Genomic DNA, 18,994 nt, shown 5'->3' on the forward strand with positions numbered 1-18,994 from the left:
CACCAGCGAGATCAGTGTGAAGTTCACTGGAACAGGCTCCTCATGGTGTTTCCCCGGGAACCATGTTGGGCTTTCCTACTTTACCTGTTAGACCAGCCCTAATATGCAGAATTGTCATTAAATAATAATAGTAAAAACAATAATGAATCAAGTGATTTAAGCAAGGAATTGGCCCCTATTCAACCAAGAACTAAATGTCACGTATTTTCCGTTATGTTTTCACGCATTTGGCAACCACTATTTTAAATCATATTCTGTCTGCAATAAACATGGGTCCGGGGAAACACACTCGCAATTGAACCTGTACCTTCCCATTGAAACTGTCACTGAGTTTAAATCACTCTTTCGGAGCTGAGTTTTTGGAAAAAATGACACACATTCATTTTAAGGTAACAGTTGTCTAATAGGTGATTAACACATAAAGTCTGCAAGGAGGTCCCTGTCAGAACACCTGCAGCTGTCACTCCTTCCCTCCCAGAACTCCCTGCAGGTTTGCCCTTTGTGCTCTGAGGTCAATGCCACACACAGCCTCACTTGGCAGGGCTCTTGCAGAGTTGGGTCTATGTGTTTACAGAACAGATAATAGGAGGGAATCCGTGCCCACAGCGTGAGGAGGACTATTTTCTAAACTGGTGGAAATAGTGACAGATGACTGAGGCTTTTAGGGCTTAACCCTTCTAGGAACAGACACGAGGGCTTCTACACAACCCGGAAAGGAGTGCTCCCCAACTCCTCAGGGCTGTGTGAACACGAGTGGAAGGGGAGTTCCGGAAACCAGGGAGGAATCCCATAAGAGGAACGGCCAGCCTCCTGGACAGAAGGGAACACCTGTCCATGGAGACCTGTCACTGTTCTGAACTTGATCATGATCTCAAAAGAGTGTATCCCAGAGATACCAGCTCAGTCTTGACCCATGAAGAGCAAGGGAGCAGTGGGGAGGCTGGAGCTGTCTCTCTGATGGGCTCTGGTCACCATGTCACACAATGGCGTGTCTGTGACTGGACACTAGGGGTCACTCAGGGCCTGGTTCTGAGGGGTCAGGGTTATTGAGACTTGAATCTGCCACCTGGCACTGCCTTTGCCTTCAGCTCAGGGCTCCCATCTGGGACCTCCCCACCCCCTGGCCCCACACAGACCCTGCCCTGCCCACCCCTGACCTCCTCAGGATGAGGGACCAACCAGGGCCTGTGAAGGGTCAGAGAGCTGGGGGTCTCATGCATGGATGGGCCCTCCCTCTCTCAGAGGATGAAGAGGGGAAGGAAGGTCTGCTCAGCTGTGGGGTCACAAAGGGCAGGAGCAGTCATGAGGAAGGGGCCTCCACCATGGCCTGGGTCTCTGTCTTCCTCATCGTACTTGCTCACTGCACAGGTGACTGGATGCCGAGACAGGGGAAGGGGCCCTGCTTCCTCCTCTTGTCTCTAGACCCCAGCCTCATCCTCTCTGTCTCTTCTTCTTCCAGGGTCCTTGGCCCAGTCTGTGCTGACTCAGCCATCTTCTGTGTGGGTCCCTGGGCCAGACGCTCACCATTTCCTGCACTGGAAGCCCAGCCAACACTGGGGCCAGTTATTGTGTGTTTTGGTACCAACAGTTCCCAGGAATGACCCCTAAAGCCATTCTCCATGAGAACACTTGGCCTTCGGGGGTCCCAGACCGGTTTTCTGGCTCCAAGTCTGGCAACACAGGCTCCTTGACCATCCCTGGGCTCCAGGCGGATAACTAGGCTGATGATCACGGCTCACCGTGGGACAAGAAACTCATTGCTTATGCAGTGCCCAGTCCTTTGGGGAAGTGAGACAAAAATCTGCTGTTTCCCCAGCAACGGGGGTCCTCTTGCAGCCTCCTCCCTTTGGCCAAGTCAGCTGCATCCTTCGTTTGGGGTAAACTGTAGTGTGAGAACAATGTCAAGGAACTTTGGTTAGCAAATAATCCATATTCTATTAACTTCAGGCCCCCAAGCCTGTCCCCAGTTGGAAGACATTGTAGGAGATTCTCCTACCGAGGAGAAATTCCTGGGCGTCAGGGGCCAGCTGTCCTGGGGACAGAGTCCGTGACAGGTCAGGACAGAGCCAGGAACAAAGAGTCCAGGTATGTCTGAGTGTTGATACAGTGCTGCCCAGATAATGTGCATCCATAGCACTTCCTGAACACCTAGGGTGTGCCACAAATGACTCTAGGGATGTGGGTCCCTGTGGACGTGACAGGAAGGGTCCCCATGTTCAGGGAGTCGACAGTATCTGGGAGAAGAGAGAAGACACAGAAGCTAAACATGTTGTAAAGAAATGTTGTCAAAAGTCCTCTCCATGAATATCCTTGACGATGAAACACATTGCAGGAGCATGGGAGTAACATGGTCACTGTACATGAGAAGCCTTAAAAGTGGTCATGGCCAAAGATGTGAGTAGAGTTCATTACGATGCAATTGACAAGAAAATGGGTTTATTCCTGTGACACAGAACACAAACACATTTTAAAGGCAAGTAGAGAAAGTTACCTAGTTATAAGCAACATGTAAGACTTCTGAAATAGTATAAATAATTTGTTTCCAGAGAATGACATTTCTGATAAACATAGGAAGTATTTTGGTAAAACAGAGTGCTTGTATTCTAGGCAGATAAGGTTAAAAGTGAATAAACTGTTTGTTTCCATTTTTAATAAGAGCAGACCAATAGTTCAAGACAATTTTGACCTTTTAACCCAGAGAAAACACAATTTTAATTTTTCATCCATGTATTTTGATATGAAACCTCATTTTTTACTGAATATTTTTAAAATTTAATCAGTACTGACCACACTTAAAATTCCTTTCCAGGTTTCTTTTCCAAAATCCTACTACAGCTTTCTCTTATACATTTAGATCTCGATCTAAGGATTCTTTGAATAACCGGACTCATGTTAGGATAATATTATTTTTCTTTTCCTCCAACACAAAATGTATTCCCTTTCTTCATACTTTTTTCCCTCAAAAAACACACCTCTTACTTTCCTGGAGCACATAGCTGTTTTCCTTATTGTTTTTAGTAGCCTAAGTTATATTTATTAGAATTCCTAACGCTAGAGACCTTAGTTTTCTAGTGAAAATTAAATAGGAAGCAACTGTGAACTGTTTGCTATGCCAGTATTCTTTAGATTAGCAAATATATGAGTACCTTTCACAATTTCTAGAAACATAATAAAATATTTAAATAAATAACAACCCAAGTTTACTAATGGACCCACATTTATCTTTATAGTTTTTCTGTACTAAGACAAAAGTAGATAAACAGATGGTTCATTCTTAAATGTTTTACTATTTTATCTTATTTACCTTACAAAACGTAAAGAACTACAATTGTTAGGAAGCTGTACTCTCCGTAGCAATTAGTAGATTACATGCAATCCCTATCAAATGTCCACATGTCTATTTTGCACTCCAAGAAAAGATGATCTTAAAATTTCTGTGGAATTGCAGGGACTCAGAACATCCAAAAAATCCTGAAGAAGAACACATTTTCAGGACTGACAATTCTAGATTTCAAAACTCACTGGGGCACCTGCGTGGCTCAGTTGGGTGGGCATCCAACTTCTGCTCAGGTCATGTTCTCACATGAGTTCGAGCCCCACATTGGGCTCTGTGCTGAAAGCTCGGAGCCTGGAGCCTGCTTCGGATTCTGTGTGTCCCTGTGTCTCCACTCCTCCCCTGCTCGCACTCTGTGTCCATCTCTCTCTCTCTCAAAAATATATAAATATTAAAAAAATTTTTTTAGATTTCAAAACTCACTAAAACTCACTTATGAAGCTATAGTCAACATGAATGTGGTACCCGCCTAAGGATAGACATAGGGATAAGTAAAACATATCTCAGAGGCCAGAAATGAATCATTCATCTATGGTCAATTGATTTTCAAAAGGGTGCTCAGAGAATGTACTCTGAAAAAAAAAGGTCTCTCCAACCAATGGTGCTGGGCCAACTAGATATCCACACACAAAAGTATGAAGTTAGACTCTTACCACATACTAAAACAAAAATGGATGTAAAATGGATCAAAGATCTAAATTTTAGAGCTAAAACTGTAAAGATCTTAGAAGAAAACAAGAAGGAAATCCCCATGATTTTTGAGCTTGGCAAGAGATTCTTCACATAGGATATCATAAGAAACACCCCAAAAAGGGGGAGGGATGATCATCAATTGGGCTTCTCAAAAGTTCCTATTTTTGTACACCCAAAGATACTATCAAGAAAGAAAATGCAACCCTAAGTACAACCGCATCTCCCAGAGGCCACTGAAGGAGATAAGAAATGCCTGGGACAGCCTAGCTCTAGCCATGGGTTCTCAGTAGGACTGTGACCACCATGGTGTAACCTCTTCTCCTTGTGTTCTCTTCTTACTACACAGGTAAGGACGGTCCTCGGTGACCCAAAGCAGCCTCTGAGCCTATGTCCACACCTTTGGATCAGACCTCCAAGCAGCTTCACCTCCATCCCTGCCCCATCACCCATGAGTGTCTGTGTTTGCAAGTTCTTTCTGCCAGCTTGTGCTGACTCAGACTCCCTCCTTATCCGAATCTCTGAAGAATCTAATAGACTCATTTGCACCCTGAGAAGTGACATCATTGTTGTTTTAAGAAATATGTATAATTCGGGGCGCCTGGTTGGCGCAGTCGGTTAAGCGCCCGACTTCAGCCAGGTCACGATCTCGCGGCCTGTGAGTTCGAGCCCCGTGTCAGGCTCTGTGCTGACAGCTCAGAGCCTGGAGCCTGTTTCCGATTCCGTGTCTCCCTCTCTCTCTGCCCCTCCCCCGTTCATGCTCTGTCTCTCTCTGTCCCAAAAAAAAAAAAAAAAAAAAAAAAACGTTGGAAAGAAAAAAAAAAAGAAATATGCATAATGGTGCCAGTAGAAGCCATGGAACCCTCCGTGATATCTCATGCGATTCAAGGCAGGGTCAAATACCACACCAGAGATCCCAGTGCCCTGTCGTTTTCTGGATCCAAAGATGTTTTGACCAATGCATATGTTCTGACGTCTCTGGAATCTGGTGTGCAAGGAAGTGACTCTTAGTGTCCTATATGCCAAGATAGTACCAATGCTTACACAGTGCTTTAGATCCATAGGGAAGTGAGAGAAAATCTCCCTCCACTCTCTAGACCTGGTGGCATCCCCTGTCAAGAGGTTCCAGGAGTGACTTTTGTTGTCAGATCTTCCAAAAAATTATTTGTTGTCCGGGAATAAGATGATCTGAGAGTGCCATATCCCTTCCTTCAGTTATATCTTCAGAGTGATCCTTATTCACCCTGTGTTCATATTTTCGAAGGCAAACTCGCTTGTTCAGAGTTACAAATGACTCAGTGAAGGAGAGCCTGGCTGTCTCAGTGGTTAGAGCATGCAACTCTTGACCTTGGGTTCGTGAGTTCAAGCCCCACTTTAGGTACAGATGTTACTTAAAAATAAACTGTTGAGGGTCACCTGGGTGGCTCAGTTGGTTGAGCGTCCAACTCTTTGATTTCAGCTCAGGTCATGATCCCAGGGTGTTGGGATCGAGTCCTGTGTCAGACTCCACACTCACTTTCTCCCTTTTTGCTGTGATAGAGCTCTGCTGAACTCCTGAATTCCCTGGTGCTGGGCAGTGCCTTCCCAATGAGCAGATCTGAACAGATCCCTTAACAAGGAAGATAGACAAAATGACTATTACACATGCAAAGTGATTTCCAACTTCATATGTCATTGTGGTATTACAAATTGAACAAGGACATACCAGAGGCCTCCCGTGACCATGGCTAAAGTTCAATACAGTGCCAGCACCAATACTACCGAGGATGTGGGGCAGCAGGAACTCTCATTCATTGCTGGTGGGAGTGCAAAAAGCCCCATCACTTGGGAAGATTCCTTGGCAGTGTCTTCCACGGCAAACAAAGCCTTAAGGATATAATGCAAAAAGAACAGTCCTACGGATTACTCTAAATGAGGTTCTTGTGTGCAACTACAATATGCACCTCAATGTTTGTTGCTGTCTTGTTTATGATTGCCAAGACTCGAAAGTGATCAACGCACCCTTTAGAATGGGTAAACAATATCTGTATGTCCACACATGGAATAGGATGCAGGAGAAAAAAATGAGTTATCAGGCTACAAAACACATGGATGAAACTTCCATGCATATGTGTTAGTGTCAGAATCCACCATGAAGAGTCTGCAACAGTGAGCAGGGGGGATGAGGGGCAGGGACCTAGGCCCCAGCTCCAGGCCCTGGGTCACTGTGCATCCCGTGTCCACCAGACGGCACTGGTGCTCCCCCAATCCCTCAGCTGGCAGGTTCCCTCTCCTTGTGTCTAGCAGGTGCTCTTGATGATTTGCACAGACAGGATTGCAAGTCTCCCAGAACACGGAGGTGAGGTCACAAGATGGCCTTGCAGTGGTCCCTGCTGGATGCCCAGCCCTGCTCTGACCCCCCACCTGCAGCACCCTCATCAGGGTTTGCTGTGTCTTGTCTCCCCTGCTCTGGAGGGACCCGGCATGCCCACATTACATGTCCTCCTGTGTGAGTGTGTGTACCCTAGGTGAGCTCCTGTCCACATCCGGCACCCAGAGCCGGCATGCATCGTCTGAGTTGTACCATTGGGACAGATGGTTTCTCTTCCCTCTCCCGTGTGTCTTGTCCTCAGCTCCATAGTGGTTCACAGGTTGTACTGAGTCAGGACTGCATGTGTCCCTCTCATCAGACCCCATCCATGGACGATGCCTGATGTAGAGCAGGACCTTTCTCTTTCCCTGGAGGGTCACTCTCAGGTGGTGGAAACACAGGCACCAGGGAAGCTTGCATTGGGAAAGGAGAGGTTCACCCAGACACCAGCAGGGGGCACGGTGACAAGGTCTGTGTCTTTCTACAGGAAGGGGGCTCCCTGCTGAGTAGCCCTCCAGAGTAGAAAGCCCCAGGGCTGGACCCCTTGTTTCCAGTGGGGACAGTGCAGGTGTCTTCTCTGTTCCTAGAAGAGTCCCTGAACCTGGGCCTGTTGTGGTCCCAACAGCTGCTTCTTCCAGGCCCACCCAGGGGGAAACTAGTGCATCACATAGTCTTCCTGTCAACGGGCTGCAGGCCTCTAAGTGCACAGGAGCAAGCAGGAGGGGTGGGTCCCATTTGCATGAGCAGCCCCTCCTTTTGAGCTCTGTGGACTGGGGATAAGAGAGGCCCAGGGCAGCCCAGCCCCGGCTCTGTGGTCTAGGAAGGGCGTGTGTCACCATGGCCTGGATCCCCGTCCTCCTCGTGCTCCTCTGCCACTGCACAGGTAGGGACAGGACCCAGTGTCCCAGGGTGGGCCTGCAGCCAGAGTGAAACCCCTGTGGCTCAGCTCCCTAATTCCATGTGCGCTGTTCCTTCTCTTCCCTCTGCTGTGTCTGTGTTTGCAGGTTCCCTGTCCCAGCCTGTCGTGACTCAGCCAGCCTCCCTCTCTGCATCTCTGGGAACAACAGCCAGACTCACCTGCACTCTGAGCAGGGACATCAATGTTGGAAGCTATAACATATACTGGTTCCAGCAGATGGCAGGGAGCCCTCCCCGGTATCTCCTGTACTACTACTCAGACTCAGATAAGCATTGGGGCCCCGGGGTCCCCAGCCGCTTCTCCGGGTCCAAAGATGCCTCGGCCAATGCAGGGCTTTTGCTCATCTCTGGGCTGCAACCTGAGGACGAGGCTGACTATTACTGTGCAATCTGGCCTAGTAGTGCTGGTCACAGTGACACAGACACATGGGGAAGTGGGACAAATACCCAGCCTGCTTAGACCACTGTAGTCTGAATCTCTGAAGTCTAATGTAAATTGAATGCACAATTACTATACTTGGGTGTAGCTACTGGATCTGAATGTCCTTCTTCCCAATTTCCTATCAAACCTGTGTGAACTCTATGAAAAAAAGAAAAAAAAAAGAAAGAAAAATGACAACAACAATAAAGCAAACCAAAGACAACAAAAAAGTTATAATGATGCAGAAATTTCGCCTAGTGGTTCACACGTAAAAATTAGAGCCTGTGGATTTGGCTTTTTTTCTCTTCACAAGGATCCATCAACTTGCCTTAGTTTTCTGATCAGAGTCTACAGACCGTGCCCGCGGCAGACAGTCCTCCACAGCATGGCCTGTGTTCCTCCAGGAGTGAGAGCAGAGGCCCTCCCTTCCCTCCAGGCTCCTGTGCTCAGGGCTGACTGAGTAGCTCTGTGTCCCAGCGAGGAGACACTAAGAATCACAGACGCAGAGCTGGCCTGGCCCACTGGCTGGGTACCTTCCCTTCATTTGTGATGTCGGGAGAGGGTGACTGCCCCTGGGAGAAACTGTGTGTGCCAGTCAGCAAACTTCTCAGTGGGGCTTGTGAGGGACAGGTGGGAGTGCCACCAGTGCAGCAAAATTTTTAGTCTGCTTGGGAGATTTCACCAACATGACTTCCCTACAGCTGACACCATCAGGGCCCATGGGCAGCATGTGGCTGCTTTCTGGAGCCCAGAAGAATGGACTGTGTCTTCCTCTCCTCTCCTGCCGCATCGGGGTTGTCCATGATCCATGCAGCAGAGGGGCTGCGGGGCACTATGTTGCATAAAGGAAGTCGATCCCATGAGCCTTTCCAGGAGAACGTCTTGTCATTTGTGACAACATGGACGAACCTGCAGGACATGACCCTGAGAGAAATAAGGCCTACACAGAAAGGCAAATGCTTTTTTATCTCATTTATATGTGGAACCTACAGGAAAAAGATAATAAAATCCCTGTCAATTTTTAGTGATGAGGACGAGTTAGAATAGGGTAACACATATAAAGATGGGAAAGAGATTGGTGTGAGTGCAACTTCCTTAACATAAGTTGGATTTTCATCTAGTAATTTTTAATTATAAAAATACACACAACAGGAAATTCACTCTTTTCATCACTTTCTTGTGCAATTCAGAGATATGAAATATATTCGCCATGTTGGGTGACCATCACGACTCTCCATTTCTCAAAGCTTTTTATCATCCCAAACAGTAACAGTGCACCCAGGAAGGGAATGGGTCAGCTGGGTGTACAGAGAAGCCAGGGCCCCAGGAGCTCATGCCAATGCAGGAAGCAGCAGAGGGCAGAGGGCAGCTCCCATGGGGGCTCTTTGCGGATGTGGCCTGACCCAGGTGGGATCGTTCGTTAGGCTGTGCTTTTTACCCCGGAACGACCACGTGGGTGCACGCTGCAGCCCATGGCACGGGGATCCGTGTGCCCGCTGCAGGGGATCCAGAAACTCCAGCTTTCTTTCCCAAAGTGTGTCAGGGAACATCTGTGAGAACTGAGGTCCTCCTATGAGGCATCTGCTATATGATTCATGCTTATTCTTGTCTGAATTCCCTGCAAAATCCATGTGTGCTCTCCTCCACAGACTGAGGAAAGGCCTCATTTTCAGTCTACATTCTCTGTGCTTGTCAAGGGGAACTTGCACTTATTTCTGGTCTTTTTATTTATACTATTTGGGTATTTTTAGGTTTATTTATTTTAAGAGAGAGAGAGAGAGAGCGAGAGAGGGGAAGGTGCAGAGAGAGAGGGACAGAGAATCCCAAGCAGGCTCAGAACCCGGCTCAGGGCTCAATCACAGAAGTGGAGATCATGACCCGAACTGAAATCAAGAGTCTGACACCCAACCGCCTGAGCCACCCTATTTCTGGCCTTTTGAATCTGGAGCATTGATATATGTGTCTCTTTTGGGGCCGATACCATACCAATTATAGGTAATGTAGAAAATGCAAAGTTTGATAGATGATAGACAAAATATACTCACGTGATCTAGAGCCATGCACCGTCATTGATCTACCTCATCGAGGTCAGTGCAGAGGGTAATGGGGACTGGCCCGCCAGAATGGGAAGTGAGATGAGAAGACTGGGCTGTCCCCTCAGGGCTCCCGAAAAAGGCTGTTGAGGGGCGTGCATGCTCTCCAATCTTGACTCACTGGGCGGAAACATCATCCCCCAGCGGTCGATGACTCTTGGCCCCAACAACACAAGTCTCTAAGCAGTGGGAGGAGCCCAGGGTGATTCATGCTGAGGAGGCCCTGTGTCTGCAGCAAGGACTGAGGTGTGGTGGCACGTGCAGAAGCCCTGAGGGAGGAGAAGATCTGGCCCTGTGTTGGGGGGGACAGTATGCCAGGCTGACTGAAGTCCTTAGTGCCCTGGTCTCTCTCTCACAGCTCCAGGATGTCCCTTCCAGTCCTGGGTGCGGATGGACACTGAGACAGGAGGGGGCGCTGTAAGCCTGTGCCTGAGTGGTGTGTGTGTGGGGAGGGGTCCCATCTGAGAACCCAGGCCTGGAGCCCTGCCTTGTTTCCCCTGCAAAATTGTGCCTAGAGGAGTTTCCCTAGTCCCACCCACCCCACACTCAGCTGTCACCGCATTCAGTCCCAGGGGAGGGAGAGATTTGCATGAAGGCTTCCTCTCTCTCTTCCAGGAAGGGAGAGGATAAGAGAGGCTTTGTGCAGGTCTCTCCCTTGAGGGCTCAGGACCACAGCCTGGGGTATCTCCACCCTGGCCTGGACCCCTCCCCTCCTCACCTTCCTTGCTCTCTGCTCAAGTTACTGGCTGTGGAAAGCGGAAGAATTGCTTTCGGGGGACCCCTAAGTTGCTTGTTTCCCCCATTTTGAGAACAGACTGTGAGTAATAACCTGACACTGACCTGTGTCTCCACTGCTGTGTTGCTGGGTCCTGGACACTGTCTGTGTTGACACAGGAAGCCTCTTTATCACGGTCTGTGGGCTAGAAGGTCACCCTCACCCGCACTGGAATTAGCAACAATGTTGGGTCGTATTATGTGGGCTGGTACCCACAGATTCCCCACCGTGTCCCCAAAGCTGAGATGCTCAGAAGCACTAGGCCCTCCGGGATCCCAGCTGGGTTCTCGAGAACAGGGCCTCTCTGATCATCTCGGGCCTGCGGCCTGAGGACGAGGCTGGTCATTACTGACACAGTGCTCTAAGCCCGTGGGCAAATGATACAGCAACGTGCCCCTGTTTCCCATGGTCACTGCCAGTGACAAATAAACAGGGAGACCGAGGACACCCCGGAGGGTCTGAGGGTCTGACTCTCTGAGCACAGAAGAACTATGAAGAGTCAGTGACAGTAGCTTCCCCTCGTGTGGTTTTCTTCTAAAAATAAGACAAATCTCTTAAGATAATTTACAGGCATAAAGTGCAGTCATTTAAATGGTACGATTCAGTGGTCTGTAGTATGTTTCCTGAGTTTGGCGAACATCATCAGGATCAAAATGACAACATTTCCATCGCCTGCAGAAAAAATCCCTGACCCCCCCAGCAATGAGTACATGGCCCCCCTGCATCAGCCCTTTGGAGCCAAAAATTCCTTTCTGTCTGCAGTGATTTTCCTGTTGTGCACATTTCACAGGTGCCGAATCACAGACCACGTGCCCCCGGAAGCGCAACTTTCAGTGGCATCAGCGTGTGCATTGTTGGAGGAACATCACGGGCACCATATTTAAATACAGGGAACGTTTCATCATTTCCTCTAGACACGTGTTCATCTTGTGCCAAGGACACGCGGAACTATCTAGATGGCTGCAATTTTAATAGAGGCTGTCGAAATAACATAATTATTTTCCATGATGGTGTGTAATGATAGATTCTTTTTTAAAAGTTTATTTTCCGATGAATATTGTCCCCCATTGTCATTTTTTATTTTGTAGATTTCTGCATGCTGAAATTTTGTTCAATAATTTAGCCGGTGTTGTTTATTATTATGAAGAATAATATTATGTGTTACGGTCCATATTTCAAGTTTTTGTCTCATTTTTTTCCTTTCCTTGTGGTGGGGTGTGGGCTCTGTGGCTTTTCTCTTTTTCCCATTCCCTCATGCCCGGCAGACTCTATATGTCTCCTCCCCCTCTTTTTCCTTCGTGAGATGTTTCCAGAGCGTCCTTCCTGACTTGGCTTTCTCACCCATCAGCCCACAGCACTGCATCTGAGACCTCCCGTTTCACTATTGCTCGCCCTGGAATGCCCGTCCTGGGGTCAGGGCTTGGGTCTCTCCACTTGCTGTCCTGTGTCTTCACTCTCAGGGGCTTTTTCGAGTGATGGTGGTTCAGACCCACGACTAGCTTTCCCCTTCTGTCACCCACAGCCTTTTCGGGAACTGACTTCTCTTTCCACTGACGCTCATGATATGTGGTGTGAGCCTGGCCGCGAGGCTACCAGGGATTCTTAACAACAGATACCTTTAAAATTATTTCATTTTTTTCTAACTTCCTTTGATACAAAGGATGAAAATAAGCAGACAAAGATAATTTTAGGAAAACTGTTACTTAATATTTCTCTGAAATTTCTCATTAATAGACTTAAATGTCACTAAAACCACAGGTAGAGAGTAGAGAGAAGAAGGCAGGTTTCCAAGTTAAGGGATGAAATATATTACTTAGAAGTGTTGGAGCTACTTTGAGTTCACTCCTTGGTGAGGTACAGGCAGAGGCTTCAGCAGATGCTGTCACACAAAGGAAACTTTATTTGCCACAGATAAGGGGATCAGGGACAAGAATTATCAAAGCTGTGACTCCCTGAGTGGAGGCGAGTGGGTTCCTTTCGTTCGGGGTTAGGATGGATACCCAGAAAAGGGAGTTTTGTCATCTTATGCAAGAGTGGGCATGAGGTTGTGCAGGAATATGGAGCACAGGAGCTTGTGTCCCCATCATGTGGTAGGTCAATGAAGTTTGTCCTCCTCCTAGGGCAGAGACCTAACATGATAAAGAGGCAGAGGTCCCTGGAGGACACTCCCTGGTCCATCTGCACTGGTGGAGCTGTTGCAGGAGATAAAACTGGGCTAGGCTCCCAGGCTCTTTCTGCTGTTTGCCTCTGAAATAGATGAGCATTCCTGTGGAAAGAAGGGGTGTCAGTGGGGGTCCTGCTGGTGACTGTTTTAACCTCATTAACCTGTGGGGCAAGTTTTCAATCCTGCAAAAACAACTCAAGCATGTGCTTTAGGTCAAAGTTTACTTTTGTTCCTGCCCTGGGACTTTTCCTCTGGTCACTGTCTCTGAAGCACTCAGACTATTTCCTGGCCTGGTGGAGACTGGTAGGTTGGCATCCCCTTTGGTCCCCTCAAACCCTGAACTGCTGACCTTGTTGCATTTCTGTTTTCTTTTCCTCCCAGGAAAGTGCTCAGTATGGGTGCTGGGCAAGTAGAACCTGCAGGGCACAGACCACAGAAAATAGCTGGGGGCCTCAAATGAGTGCTCTTGGGGCAGGAAAGCTGTCTCCTCTTTGTATACAGAGATTTTTTTCCCACCTGGGGACCCCTTCAGTTCTGCTTTCAGATGGCTCAGGGTATTTAGTTGAAAACCATTGTGCTAACAGGCGGCCCTGGGCGGCTTAGTCAGTTAAATGTCTGACCTCAGCTCAAGTCATGATCTCCTGGTTTGTGATTTCAATTCCCAAGTCCGCCTGTCTGCTGTCAGCAAGGAGCCAGCCTAGGGGCTAAGGCAGACAGGGGGAACAACCTCAGCGTTAACAAGGGACCTTTCCTTTTGTTAACCATCTTTGCTCTGGGCTGCTTTGCCTGCAGTGTAGAGGTCTGTAACTCAATTTACCTCTTTACCTAACTTGGTCCTTTCCTCCAGTGAAAGCAGCTTTTCTGCTATAGTACTAAGTTGGAGAGTGCTTCTGCCCTGAACGCCTAATCTTGCTTACCTCATATACCTTTGTATGGGGAGCCTTTGTGCCTGATCTTATTTTAGGCCTTTTCCCCTTCCTCTCTACTGTGGGGGTTCTGCACCCCTTTCTATTCTGGGGTGCCTTTACATCCCCCTAGTCTTGGGGTGCCAATCTGGTTTGCCCAAATTCAGTCGTGAGCATCCTATGGCTTTGTGTTTCTTTATGTCATATGAACCCTTTGGTGTAAGCCCAGGGGACTCCTAAGCTCATCCCCCACAGTGAATATCATCTTTTGTCGTCGATAAGAAAACAAAACATGAGCCTGTTAACAATTAGTGGGTGATGCCATGAAACTTATCTTCTAGCTTCTACTTTCCAGTGTGGATTCTGGATGGAAGATATTTTCTCACTTCAAGGAGACTGAGGAAGTCTGACTGTGCACTGTAGATACGGACAGCCCTAACAATGGACGACAGACAGGAATGTGAGAAATGAAGGATCACAGGGTGTCTGACTTGGGATGCCCCAAAGAGCAGCAGGGTCAGTCATCATGGCCATGTGCACCTGCAGCCAGGCAGCTGGGGGCTCAGCTGCAGAGGGAGCAGTATTTGGATTTGATGGGGTGGGTGGTTAGTAGGCGGGTGGGATTCAACCTTGAGGGGAAGGGTATGTGGGATGGATTGTGATCATGAAAATGATGACCCAGGATTTTAAGAAAGTGAGGAGGGACAGGGAGTCTAAGGAAGTGAAGAAACCAGCAGGAGAAGGGCGAGAGAAAATGCCATTTTTTCCATGTCATAAGTATCCTCTCACCCACCCTCATATTGGACAAGAGGGAGTGGTATCTCTCTCAGCAGGCTTCCTTCCTTGTCTCTTTGTCACCAAAGTAGAAGTAGAAATAAAGCAGTCGTGATAAAAGCCAAAGTATTAAATGACAGCTGAGGGGCCCCTGGGTGGCTCTGTCAGTTAAATATCTGACTTGGGTTCAGGTCATGGTCTCATGGCTACCGAGTTCAAATGCCATGTCGGTCTCTCTGCTGACACCTCGGAGCCTCCAGCCTGCTTCGCATTCTGTCTTCCTCTCTCTCTGCCCTTCCCCCACTTGGGTTCTGTCTTTCTTTCTCTCAAATATATATAAACTTTTAAAAAATTAAAAAAGAAAGACAGATGAAAGCATCTCCTACACTCTCTAAGGTAGGTTTAATTCTCTTCCACTTCCTGCACAGCTTAAAACCTATTTGTGCTCAAGGAAAAGAAAGAATGAATATATGAATGAGAGTGATAAAAGTTTTCAGAGAACCAACTATAAAAGAGTACATCTTCAGTTTGATAAAGAGAACTATAAAACACTTTCCCTTTGTTGAACACACGCGGAGAGGAAGCACTGAAAGCTTTCCCACCTCGGGTAGGGAGCAAGGCCACCGTGCCCTATCTCAATACTGCTGTTCCATAGGACTGGATGTGCCCGTCAGAACCATAATGCAAGACAAACAATGAGAGGCATACAGATGAAGAAGAACAAGAGACAGTTGCCCCAATTCCAGGTGAGAGAATGATCTCCATGAAAACTACAAAGGAAGCTACAATTAATTATGCAAATATATAAATTCAGAGAGTAATAAATAATTTTGGAAACATTTTAGAATAAAGATCAACATAGAAATATCATATAGATGTGTATATACTAGCAATAAACCGGTGAAAATAATTTTTAAAAAACCCTTAAAACCACTCGATGAAGTGTTTAGGGGCATGTTTATTAATACAGGTATAGGCCACAGGTGATAAAATCTGGACAATGCTGGTAAATGTAATCAAAGTGGACCTAAAACAATGCAAAGATATGTTCTGTTCATGGATTAGAAGACTCTTTATAGTAAATATGCCAGTTCTTCCCAAATTGTATAAAAGTGTAATTCAGTTCCTGTCCTAGAAGTCAGAGTGGTATGGATAGAGGATAGACACATTGGCCAAGATAACAGAACATAAAACCCAGAAATGGACCCACAGAAATAAGGATAAACAATTTTTTTTTTTACAAAGTGAAGAAGCCTTTCCGAGGAGAAAGGATGGACTTTTGGACAAATGGCCACAGAACAATTGGATATCCTGAGAGATAAATGAATCATACTTAAAACTCATTTTATAGGGGCGCCTGGGTGGCTGGCTCATCGGTTGAGTGTCCGACTTCGGCTCAGGTCATGATCTCACAGTCTGTGGGTTCAAGCCCCGCATCGGGCTCTGTGCTGACAGCTCAGAGCCTGGAGCCTGCTTCCGATTCTGTGTCTCCCTCTCTCTCTGGCCCTCCCCTGCTCATGTTCTGTCTCTCTCTGTCGCAAAAATAAATAAAAACATTAAAAAAAACACCTCATTTTATATATATTAAAACATCACTAAAAGGATTATAGAAATAACTGTAAACATAAAGCTGTAAACATAAAAGGAGAAAATATTCAAGATCTAGGGTTTCTATAAAAAAGTGTAGACAAGACACTGTCAGGATAACCCATGAAAAAAACAAAAAAAGGAAAACAAAAAATGGCACTTGTTAAATACGACTTCATCAAATATAAATTCATTGTATTGCCTTTTCTTCTTAAGGTAGTAAGCCAAGGAAATTACCTAAAAATATAGAAGATTAACATAATACTCAATTTAGTGGACAGTAGCTGGAATCCATTGGTTTAACGCACAGGAGTTTTCAAACATTCCTGAGATAGACATATTCTCAATTGTAGGCCAGAGGAGGGACATGAGGTGTGGAGCATCTTCTGCAAAGAACTGGCAATTTACCATTTAATTGAGGTAAATGCCTCCAAATCCTATGGACTAGGGCTTGTTTGGGGACTGAAAAATGCTACATTGATCACGGGCAACACTAGAGGATCATTATCCAAGATTCAGCTCAATGATGTGTGAATAAACAGAAGTGAGGAAACCCGCTGGGGCTCTCAGGGTTGTGGGACACAGTGGGGTGTGTGCCCTTCAGCCAGGAGGGGGCGCTGTGGGACTGCCCTGTCGTCCCTACACAGGGCCTCAGTGGGGACCATTCATTAAAAGGAACCTGGGACTGGGGACTGGGCCCTGTACTTCCTGAGGGAGACTGAGCAGCTGCATCCCTTCTGGTGTGGCAGAGTCCCCACTTGAGCAAGGACATGTGTGTTGTCTCAACAGGTGCTTCCTTGCAGGGGTCTCCCCAGGGGTGAAGCCAACCTCCATCTTCCCTAGTATGTGATGTGAGGTGGCAAGAGTGACAGCTGACAAAGGTGTTCAGTGTGTAACCCTGTAGGAATGCACACGATGAATGTGGGCTTCTACCCACAACCTGGACAAAAGGTCTCCCTGTGTCCTTAGTGCTGAGGGAGCTTCTGGGAAAGGAAAACTCTCCGACCAGAGAGAAAGCAGGGAAGAGGGAAGAAGTCGGCCTCCTGCCCAGAACTGGCCATGTGTCAATGTGGACCCATCGCTCTGTGGCCCTGATCCTCATCTGTGTGGTCAGTCCTGCCCCATCAATAATAGCCAAGGGCACTGTGGACAGACTCACTATGCGGAGCCAGAGGAGAGCACAGTGTGTCCTCAGGGGATGGGAGGCCACACAGGGGACACCTGGCCTGTCCCGAAGGAAGGGGATGGTGGACAGAGCAGTGGGAAGGCAGGAACTCTGATGAGATCTGCTCACCAGGTCACATATGCTGTGTCTGGGCCTGGACACCAGGGGGTGGTCGTCACCTGCTCCTGAGGGTCGGCCATGATTAGAGCTGGGACCTGCACCTGGACAATGCCTGTGTCCTCTGCTCAGGACTCCAAACTGTGACCTCCCCTCTCCTGGCATGGCCCCAGAGATCACCTCCCCGTCCAACCCACCTGACATCCTCAGGCAGAGGGACTTGACCCAGGGTCAGTGAAGTGTCAGAGAGCTGCTGGTCTGATTTGCATGGATGGGCCCTCCCTCTCTCAGAGGATGAAAAGGGGAAGGAAGGGATTAGAGGAGATCTGCTCAGCTGTGGATCCACAGAAGGCAGGGTCGGTGATGACCTCCACCATGGCCTGGTTCCCTCTTCTCCTCACCCTTCTCATCCACTGCACAGGTGACTAGATGAAGGAAGAGAGGAAGTGGTCCAGGGAGGACACGTGGGCCTTGGATTCTCCTCTGGTCTCTAGACCCCAGCATCATGCTCTGTCTCTCCCCTTCCAGGTTCCTGGGCCCAGTCTGTGCTGACTCAGCCGCCCTCAGTGTCTGGGGGTCTGGGCCAGACGGTCACCATCTCCTGCGCTGGAAGTGCGAACAACATTGGTATTGTTGGTGTGAACTGGTACCAGCAGCTTCCAGGAAAGGCCCCCAAACTCATCTATGCTAATAACAGACGACCGTCAAGTGTTCATGACAAATTTTCTGGCTCCACGTCTGGCAACACAGGCTCCTTGACCATCACAGGGCTCCAGGCCGAGGACGAGGCTGATTATTACTGCATGTCTGCTGACTCTGTAGAAAGTGCTGCCACAGTGCTCCAGGCCCGTCGGGAAGTGAGACAAAAACCTGCTGTCCCCACACTGATGCACTTTCCTTGTTCAGCCCCAACCGTCTGTCAACACAGCTGCTTCCCTAAAATGGAGGTCTGAAACCCAAACCAGTGAACTTTCTCTTGAGTATGTGTTCTTGTCCTCTCAATTCAGACACCAAGCCCTGTCCCTGTAGGAGCACATTTTCTTTTTGATGTGAACTGAGCAGAAATTCCTGGATGATGGGACAGGTTGCCCTGGGGACAGAGTCCTTGAGGATTGTGCCTGCCTGTTGGGGCTGCCATAACATAATACCACCCACTGGGTGAGCAAATCAAAAGGTATTTATTTTCTCACAGTTTTGGAGGCTAAATATCCAAGTTCAAGGTGGGGGAAGGTTTGATGTCCCCTGAGGTCTCTCTCCTTGGCTTGCAAATGGTTGCATTCGTCCTGGGTCCTCACGTGGCATTTCCACGTGTGCTCACCCATGCTGTGTCCACCACTTCTATAAAGTCTATAAAGTCACAATGTGGGTTTCCATATAGGAATCTACGGGGACACAGTTCAGTCCATATCAAAGCACCAGGACAGAACCAGCAGCACAGAGCATAGCTGTGTCTGACTCAGGATAGTCAACTGTCCACATGCTCTACATGCGTGGCATTGAGACAACCCTCACTACATGACCTATGTGGGCTTGGGGCTCAGATCACAGTACAGAAATGACAGGGAGGGTCCCCATGCTCAGAGAGCTGACACCGTCTTGGGCAAGAAAGAGGACACATAAGCCGAATGTATTGTGTCTCACACTGACTTCCCACATGGGGAAAATGTGTCTGCAGTCCCAGGTAATGTCCACAGAACAAAA

General features: G+C 47.8%; 1 long non-coding RNA gene and 2 gene segments (V, D, J or C); 2 read left to right on the forward strand and 1 right to left on the reverse strand.

Moving 5' to 3' along the window:
• Positions 1-18,246, forward strand: part of LOC131489627 (immunoglobulin lambda variable 1-40-like) — a 42,204-nt gene extending 23,958 nt beyond the window's left edge. The window contains 1 exon segment of the V gene segment in view: positions 17,822-18,246. Within this exon segment, the coding sequence occupies positions 17,822-18,246 (425 nt within the window).
• Positions 7,136-7,885, forward strand: LOC131489684 (immunoglobulin lambda variable 5-37-like). The segment is given in 2 exon segments: positions 7,136-7,257; positions 7,379-7,885. Coding segments are annotated over 2 exon segments (420 nt in total).
• Positions 7,918-10,013, reverse strand: LOC131489709 (uncharacterized). Its single transcript, XR_009250686.1, has 2 exons — positions 9,759-10,013; positions 7,918-8,622 (listed from the first exon to the last, which is right to left on the reverse strand). It is a non-coding gene; the product is annotated as an uncharacterized LOC131489709 (long non-coding RNA).
• Positions 18,247-18,994: the final 748 nt, after the last annotated feature.

This window comes from Neofelis nebulosa, chromosome 11 (genome assembly GCF_028018385.1).
Source record: "Neofelis nebulosa isolate mNeoNeb1 chromosome 11, mNeoNeb1.pri, whole genome shotgun sequence".
In the NCBI taxonomy this organism is placed as follows: Eukaryota; Metazoa; Chordata; class Mammalia; order Carnivora; family Felidae; genus Neofelis; species Neofelis nebulosa.